A 9,239-nucleotide genomic window follows, 5' to 3' on the forward strand; every position below is an offset into this window, starting at 1 on the left:
AACAAATCAAGTATATCACAAACAAAACAACATGAAAAATACTTCATCGGTCATCACAAGACAAAAGTAATGACATATGAGTTAGGCAATTAGCATTAGTAAGCCTTCCCAGGGTGGAGTTCAAACTGTCAAACCAACAAGAAACACTATATTCAAAACCAAAATTTCGACAAATCCCAAATCATTCACAATTCTTGCATGTAGTCATATATAATCAGCCCCACCTAATAAAATGCATTACAGACCGAACTAAAGCATCAACAAGACCCAAAACAGTCACTATTCTTGCAAATTTGAGAGACAACTTAGCTTCATAAAACCCTCAAAGACTCGCTAGAAATGTTCCTGCAAATATTAAATTCCCAAATTCATCAACAGTTGCTCGATGATAATGATTTTTGCCACGTAATCAACGGATGGCTTACATCTTTACAACATAATCTCCATTTACCAAATAACCAATGTCTGATCATCTACAAGGCTATGGATCGATAGGATCTTAATCTGACAGCACCAATGTCAAATCTTCAATAATAACTCTCTTAAATGAAATCAATGAATTAACTGCAAGAAAATTAAAAAGAAATTAAGCCACATTGCAGTCAATTTTGAAGAGAGATTCAAACCGGAGGAATGAGAAAGGGATGACAGGAATCGGATGTACAAATCCTAAACTTCAAACCAACACAAAATAAAATCGGTATAGATCGATTATCTAATGAAACACATTGAAAATATAAATAAGTACCTTCATCAAGGCGAGAAAGGGAAGATGGAAAGCGGTCGCGGTGGTGAAGGTGGAGTGGGAGGCAGCATCGGAAGTGAGAGTAATTTGCGGGTGTAGGGTTATTAGGAGAGACTGAGAGTAGGTTTTGTAGTTTTGTTTGTGGAGGAGGCGATGGCAGTAGGATGAGATAGAGAAAAGAATAGAAGGTATAACTGTACTTTCAGGTAGCCATAAAAGCTATAATATATATTTAGTATGGTATACTTTATTTTTACAATTAAGACAATAAATCAACTCAGATCTTATAGGTCATCTAATGTGGAGATGTCGATGCAGATGTTACTTTATTGAAGTGACCTGGTATGTAACATGATAATTGTTGGAGTGAAAATTCAAATTTTTTTAAAACTAAAATTAATAAAATAATCTTTTCTTATTTTCAATTTGTAACTTCTTCATCTGTACAGTGACTGTTAGTTTCTTGTTTATTTGGACTTTGAATTGTTTTATGTCGTTTTATTTCAATTAAAAAAGTTTTGAGCAGTGAGCTGATTCTGAATCAAAACTGCAATCGCAGATGCATGGCCGAGATCACCCAATCGCCGCGGCATTTGGCTGAATCAGCTGTGAAATGCTCCAAGATCTCCTTCAGCATATGGCCTCCACAACGGCGTCCGGAGCCGCCTAATCGAGACGCTTTCTTCCCTCTTCATTTTCTCCAAGAGGTATGGCACCAAGCGAATCGAGGATGAAGGTATCAAGATTCTGAAGATTTATTCCAAGGAAATTAGTAAGAGAATGTTTGATACTGTGAAGGCTAGATCCGACAAATCGGAAGCTCTGCCAATGCCATCAGGAAACAACACGGAAAATAAGAGAGAAGGATGACACGGGGTCCATTGCTCCGCCTGATAGTGAGAATATTGTCTCCCTCGCCAGAGGAGGATGAGGAATTCGATATAAATATTTTAGGGTTTTTGTTCAAATCGAAGTGATGGATTATGAGATTTTAGTGAGTTGGGATTGAAATAGATGTTATTCAGCACAACTATGTATTTATCTCAAGAGTAAAAATAATTTTTGGTCACATTATATATTATATTTATCAATTTTGGTTTCATTGAATTTTTTTTTTCAATTTTGGTCTTATTCTGATGGTAGCTGAAAGGGACTGAACACGGCCATGAAGGGACTGAACACAGTTGTATTGGATGATTCAAAAAGGTGACTACGTAACTCATATAGTCAACACGCCCGTGTTCATTACCCTGCATTGAACATGACCATGTGCATGCCCTTGTTCACGGCCATGTTCTGAACACGGCCGTATTCATATTTGTATTCATGCTCGTATTGTCAACACAGTTATATTTCTACCTATGTTCATGCCCCTATTCACAGTCATGTTCTAAACACGACTGTATTTCTGCCCGTGTTTATGCACGTATTGTCAACACAGTCATGTTCTGCCCATATTCATACCCCTATTCACAGCCATGTTCTGAACACGGTTGTATTTCTGCCCGTGTTCATGTCCGTATTGTGAACACAATCATGTTCCTGCCCATACTCATGCCCCTGTTCACTGCCATGTTCTGAACACGGTTGTATTTTTGCCCGTGTTCATGCTCGTATTGTCAACCCAGTATGTTCCTGTCCATGTTCACAACCTTATTCTCAACATAGTTATGTTCCTGCTCATATTCACGATCTTGTTTTCAACATGACTATGTTCTAAACCATGTTCACAACCTTGTTTTGAACATGATCATATTTGTTATCATTTTTTCATTTTTTTTTATTCAAATTATTTGATACATATATTTATACTTTAATAAAAATATTTTTTATAATTTTTTAAAAACATAAAAATATTATATTTTAATATTAAAAAAATAATTGTAAGAAAAATATAAAAATAATAAATTAATATATATATATACATTTTTAATAATCATAGTTATATACTACTCCCTCCGTTCGACTCTAAAAATCTCATTTACCTTTTGCGTTATTGTATTTAACATTAAAAATATTCTTATATTTGTATAATTTTTTGCACAAATGTGATTATAATAGTATTATAAGACACTAATAGAAGTATTTTTACTTTTTTCTCTTAATTTGTACTACGTTTTTATATAATAATTAATATTCAAAGATCAACACGCATAAAAGTAAATTGGACCCTTATAGCCGGACGGATGTAGTAATATTTAGTAAAAATTTTAAAAGTAATTTAAATTTAAAAATTAATAATAAAAATTATAAAAATTATTTTAAATAATTTTATTTTAACTAAAAAAATAATAATCATTCATTAATTATATAGAATTTTGATGTTATTTTCAAATTTTTCTATTTAAAATATTATAATATTTTAAATGATATTAAAAATAAAGAATATGACCTAGAATATGATCATATTAAAAATAGAGTGGTGAACATAGTTTAGAATATTATCATATTAACAATAGGGTTGTGAACATAAGCAGGAATATGACTATGTTGAGAAAGAGTCGTGGAATTAGATATCAATAAAATTTAATTTGAATTAGATGAAAATTTACAATTTTTCTATTTATAATAATTGAACCTACATATAAAACAAAATTCACAATTTTTTTTATTTATAATGTTAATAATATTATTTTACATATTATTTTTTATTTATTTATTTATAATTTAATTTTTTTTGGATAATGTGAAAATTCACATCCGCTACCAAAAGTGCGCACTGAGTAAACTACGACCGAACGTGATATTACATATTATTTATTTTATACGAAGATGGACATACTACGGATACCTCAAAATCTTTAGACCCTGGCCGTGGACCCAAGGTCAACCCAAATCAGGCCTTCCTTTCAAGAGTAATTGAAACTAGGTCGGCCAAATATGTCGAAAATATGATATATTAGTTAAATCGTATCAGAAAAAATATTAAAAATATCGTATTTTTAGTACCGAGATATTTGGTATAGTATATTACAATACCATAGATTTTTTATATGATAACCATATAGAATTTTGTATACCGTTGTATACTAATACCTTACCGATTTTTTTAATATTTCATCCGTCTTAATTCAAATTATCTTTTATTATTTTTGTTTGTCCCACTTTAAAGTATTAATTTTTTATTTTAGAAAAAGTAATCATACACAAATACTAAAATACCATTAATTTTTACTTAAATTGCAAACATATCATTACACATACAATTACTTTATACTATATAAAATCAAATGATAAAAATATCAAAAATATTTTACACACTTCTACTAACTAATAAAATAATATTATTTTTTATTTTATTAGAAAATTTCAAAAGATCCATTTGAAATGGACCGGAAAACGTATATATTATGTTTGATATGCATCGATAGAAGACACATTTACACTATGAGCAGAATGAGCACCCAATTCTCTCCGTATGAAGAGCGATCTTACCACCAACCTTACATTTATAGATAGGCTAAAAGTCTACTAAGGTACCCACCACCGATCATTAATTTAGGGTGTTTGGTAATTAACTGATTAGATTAGTTTGATTCAATGTGTCAAAATATTTAGTAAAGTAAATATTTTTTTTAGTGATTTATACTTCAAATGATAATTAAAAATTATTTTATATATTATTTTTAAAATATTTAATTGGAGGAACTATTATTTTATATATTATTTTTAAAATATTTAATTGTGTTCCTCCGGTATGCGTAGAATTTTTATTTATTGAAAAGTATAAAAATATAATTAAAATATTTACTTCTGTTATATTTTAAATATTTTGTAAGAAAATTAAGATATTTTTATTAAAAAAATATGACATCTTTTTTAGAAATAATATAAAATATATAAAAAAAAATTCTTCGTATATTTATTTATATTTATTAGATTAATTTTTTATTTATTTATTTTTCAATAAACTTATAATTTTAAGTAAAATTATTACAATTTATTTATTTTTAGTAAAAAAATTGTGTGATAAATATAGATGTTATTCTAATATATTTATTTTTAATAAAACTTTTTGTGATAAATAAATATGTAAATTAATAATATTAATACTTTAAAACTTTTTGTGATAAATATAGATGTAAATTAATAATATTAATATTTTCTATTTTGCATTTATTTTAACAAAATTAAATATTTTACATATAAATAATAATTATTTGAATTATTTTAAATTTATAATCTACTAAAATAAAACATTATTATCATAAGTAATAAATAATACTCCCTCCAGTAAAAAAAACAATATTTATCTTTTGCATCGTATTGATATAATAATCAATGAAATAATATTTTAAAAATTAATTTTTAAAATCCAATAAACTCTTTTAAAAGACTAATTTATCAAATATTTAAAATTATTGTAACTAAAAAGTATTCAATAAAATAGAAGTTGTTGAATAAACTAAGGACATAGATCACATTTGGTATGTCATAAGGTAAGCATCATCTATGGTACATATCACTAACATATTTATTTATAGTACAACATGAGATCCGCGCACCTATAAACTAATTACAAAACACGACTTAACCTAATTACCGTAAGAGATGACATGTTGGTGTAGAGATGGACTCATGACCGTAAAGTCATGAATTCGAACCCCGACGTCTTCAGGTTTTGCGTACCACACATGGTTCGCCTAATGTGACTTGCCTTGTCGGGCGTAGTTTACAAACTATTAAGTTCGGCCGAAAATTTACCCAGAGCAGGATAGCAGCGGCAAATTCTCGCTTATCAAAAGAAATAAAAAAAGAAAAAAAGGAGACAAACATTTCAATATAATGAGCATTCCATCGAAACAAGGAGACATAAGAATGTTAGAAACAGCCTTTCAATAATTCCAATGTGATCCCAAACATTCAACATCAAACCTAGTGAGCCCCTTCCAACTCCATCAGCATAATTTTTCCAGACATTTGGCTTACCGGGCGTCATATGCTTCCCGGCCCATCCAATCAGTGTCAAAAAGAAGAAAATGAAACCACTCGAACAAAGCAATAACAATGAGAAGAATCACCCAAATAAAACCTAGGAGATATTTAAGAGTTCCAAATAGTTCCCACATAAGAATTTCGACAAGTCTATTCACCGGAATGCAATGACATAGTAAGTGAGGGGTAGTTTGTCGGCTACTGACAAACTAAAAAAAAGTAGTAGCTATAATGAAAACAGTATTAAGAATGAATTCCAACTTCAAATTAGCACAGATAACTAAACAGGCCTGAATGAGTGTGAAGGGAAAAATCTCGAACCACAGTTACTATAGGATCAAGTAGCATATCCAAGTCGTTATCAAAACAATAAAAACCAAAAAAATAAATAATAAAGTAGCATATCCATCTATGTTGCCAACAAGAATGAATAGGGAAAAATATGCATTCACCACTCGAGTTCTGCTGTGGTGCTTTTCTAGCACGGGCAAATAAAAAATAATCATCAAAACAGATTGATTCCGAAAGGTACTTTGTTATTCAAGAAAGATGATATCACAAAGTCAGTAAAATCGGTTTTACAGAAATGAGCAGACTCAAGAAAACTTGAGGGAGTTGGAGAGGGCACACTTGAATTGATTTTCATATATGCAAATGATGAGTGAGATGTGTATACTTGAATCATTTCAAGAATATCTTATTCAATCAATTCATTATATCTAAATACGCATGCAGCTAATTTATGAACAAACATTTCCTGTGCTCTTGAAAAACGCTTTATTCAGCATAAATTTCATAGCAATTTTTCTAAATCACACATCATGTGAAGGTGAAGCAGATATGACAATACAAGCCAAGTTGAGTATTCATAGCTGCAGCAAATTAATTGCGATCTACAAAGAATTCTGCTCTCATGTCAACTGAAATCGAACATATGTACATATATATATATATATATATATTCAAGTAAAAGCAATATACCTTGTAATGCGTACGTTGTAGCTTGAATTCATTTCAAATGTGCAGAGAAGCGACTATACAACAGACTGCTCAATGATTTGGCCGTGTTTCCTGTACAAGTTTCACTAGCACACAATGCACAAAAATATTCGACTTGGATAATTTTCAAAATTTTATAATTTGAACCCTGCGTTTTTTTTTTTAAAAAAAAAAGAAGCATATTTTCCTCTTAAAAAACATAGCATCAAACATTATTTAACTAAAAAACTCAAACCAAATCTTTCCAATCCAAATCCAAGATAGCAAAGAGCAAGTGCACAAAAGATATCTATCTAGCTTCAAAAATCAACGTTGAGCCATTTGGTATAATAGACACAAGTAGCTGGGGAGATAACCCCATCAGGCGTGCACACACTAATTCGGGGACAGGCTCCGCAGGGGATCGAACCAAATGCACCCGTTTTCAGATGTTTCACAACCCCAGCACCGCTTGCAGTTCTGTAACATGTTTTACCAATGGGAATCAAACGATAATCTCCCACCCCTGTGCTCTTGACCTCTATGATATCATTGTCCAAAACCATTGCATTCAGTATCTCATCGACTTGCTGGCTAGTAATCGTAAAATTCACTATGCCTTTCCTCTTCAGCACATCGTGAACATCCTCCAGATCGGCAATTACCTTCCTCTCCAAATACTGTAAGCACACCCTTTTAAGCACAGTAATAAGTTCTTGGTCAAGGACTCCATTGACGTACCAGTCGCCTCCGGTTATTTCCTTAGAAGGTTCGAACTCGAAAGCCATATAGTGTTTCCTTCCTTTATTTTGAAAGTTGACAACCTCCTTAATCAAGTTCTTGGAAATCAATGACTTGAGCGATTTGTTAACAGTAGGATCGGGCAGTTTTGACTCTTGCTTGATGTCTCTTAACCAAATGCCCAAATCCTTCTTATCTTTGATCAAATTCAGGATTACACGCTCGGCATCTACCCGACCTTGCGGTTCACTTTCAGGCCTTCTCCGCTTGCCCGCGGAGGGATTTGCTGATTGGCGACTCATTCCGATCTGAATTGTAAATTTTTGTTATTTATTAAGAGTAAGGGCAAACGGAAAAATAAGGGCAAGCAATTTCTACAGCATCCTTAAGAAGATAATAGCGTTCTCCGGTCGGGAAGCATTCATTCGATTCCAATTCACAATATAATTCTCTCAATAAATACACTTCAACAGAATGAAACAATACAACTTTTTAAAATCATCAAAACACAATATTCGAATGCAATAGGCCATGGACGATTCTTAGAAAGAGATTTGTTCACCCGCCGGTTTTCGAACCGGCACACCGAAACCGAAATCGGTTCCAGTTTCAGACAGTTTTTAACTTCAAAAGAAAAAAAAATCTCAAACCTGAACAGCGCTAGCAATGGCGGCCTTGGTGATTGGGGCTAGAAGTGACAGCGGTCGCTGATGGTGATGCGTGAGTGTCGCAGAAATAGGAAGAAGGAAAAGAGTGAGGGGCGGGAAGGGAAAAAACAAAGGGAAGAAAAGAGTGAGGAAGAAAAAACGAAGGGTTTGGGACTGCGGCCGCAGGTTTAGCTGCAGGGTAAAACTTTGAGTGTGATTATTTTGAGAAAAATTATTTTTGAATTTAATTTTTATTTTAATTTTAAAATATTCAACAAACAAAAAAATCAGTAGAATGTTCTTTACCTCTCCATCAACATCAATTGTTTGTTTTGGCTTCAAAACATTCCCAATTTTCTCCGGTTCCACCTCATTTGTACTCTGCTCCAATGGCGAAGACTCAGCCTCACATTTTGGTACAATCAGGAACCTGTAATAAATCAGGTGCATTTTGATCATTTCAATTTTCATTCTAAAATTATATAATATAATTCGAAAGATTATTTCTCATTCTTCGCTGGTATGTCGTTGGGAGTATATTCAAAAATACGAATAAGCCCCAAATTCTGAATGGCTCCCGACATCAATTTGAAAGAAATATGAGTACTGTTTTGGAAGTTGAAAATAAATTAGGTTTTGTTTAGGAAAAAAAAAAACTAGAAAATTTTGATTAGAAATCGAACCTATTGCGTGTTAGCGCTTCGGCGGGGGCGGTCAGTTGGCGACGGGAGTGGCTGGGCTTGCGGTCGGTCGAATTTGAGGGATCATTTAGGTATGCTTGAGTGTTAACTGAAGGGAGCGGTCGGTCAGCAGCGGGAATGGGAGCGGCTGCGTCGGTGGTGGGTTGGTTCGGCGGCTAGGACGGACAGTCAATTTTGGGGGAGTATTTGGTGGGAGTTCACGCCGGGGAAGGGAAGGAAATAAGGGGAGACGAGGGCTTATTTGCAAAACTATAACTTTTGATTTAAAATAAAAAAGAACACAAAATTCTTTTTGTCTCATTTAATATTATAATTATCAATTTTGATTATATTAAAAAAAAAATTATCACTTTTTTAATTAACTTAAATGAAAATTTATCAATTTTAGTCAAGATAGTTGATTGGGACTGAACACGGCCGTGTTGGATGACTCAGAAAGTGACTGGGCATCCCAACACGGCCGTGTTGATTACCCTGCACTTCTGAACATGC

The 9,239-nt window shown here is 32.3% G+C and overlaps 1 protein-coding gene across 3 annotated transcripts; it reads right to left on the minus strand.

The window, feature by feature from the left end:
• Nucleotides 1-5,146: 5,146 nt before the first annotated feature.
• LOC127251309 (uncharacterized) lies at nucleotides 5,147-8,957 on the minus strand. 3 transcript variants are annotated; one of them, XR_007838883.1, is made up of 5 exons: nucleotides 8,730-8,955; nucleotides 8,353-8,476; nucleotides 8,050-8,238; nucleotides 6,662-7,707; nucleotides 5,147-5,479 (listed from the first exon to the last, which is right to left on the minus strand). XR_007838883.1 is itself a non-coding variant. In XM_051274968.1 (4 exons), exon 4 carries the CDS (start codon nucleotides 7,699-7,701, stop codon nucleotides 6,979-6,981), a length of 723 nt encoding a protein of 240 aa, XP_051130925.1. In that variant the 5' UTR covers nucleotides 7,702-7,707; nucleotides 8,050-8,238; nucleotides 8,353-8,476; nucleotides 8,730-8,955; the 3' UTR covers nucleotides 5,147-6,978. The 3 variants fall into 3 exon arrangements, 2 of the variants coding, with proteins under 2 accessions (XP_051130925.1, XP_051130926.1); XM_051274968.1 differs by having other exon boundaries at nucleotides 5,147-7,707; XM_051274969.1 differs by lacking the exon at nucleotides 8,050-8,238 and having other exon boundaries at nucleotides 5,147-7,707; nucleotides 8,730-8,957.
• Nucleotides 8,958-9,239: the final 282 nt, after the last annotated feature.

Source organism: Andrographis paniculata, unplaced genomic scaffold, assembly GCF_009805555.1.
Source record: "Andrographis paniculata isolate CXL003 unplaced genomic scaffold, ASM980555v1 Contig43END, whole genome shotgun sequence".
NCBI classification, from domain to species: domain Eukaryota; kingdom Viridiplantae; phylum Streptophyta; class Magnoliopsida; order Lamiales; family Acanthaceae; genus Andrographis; species Andrographis paniculata.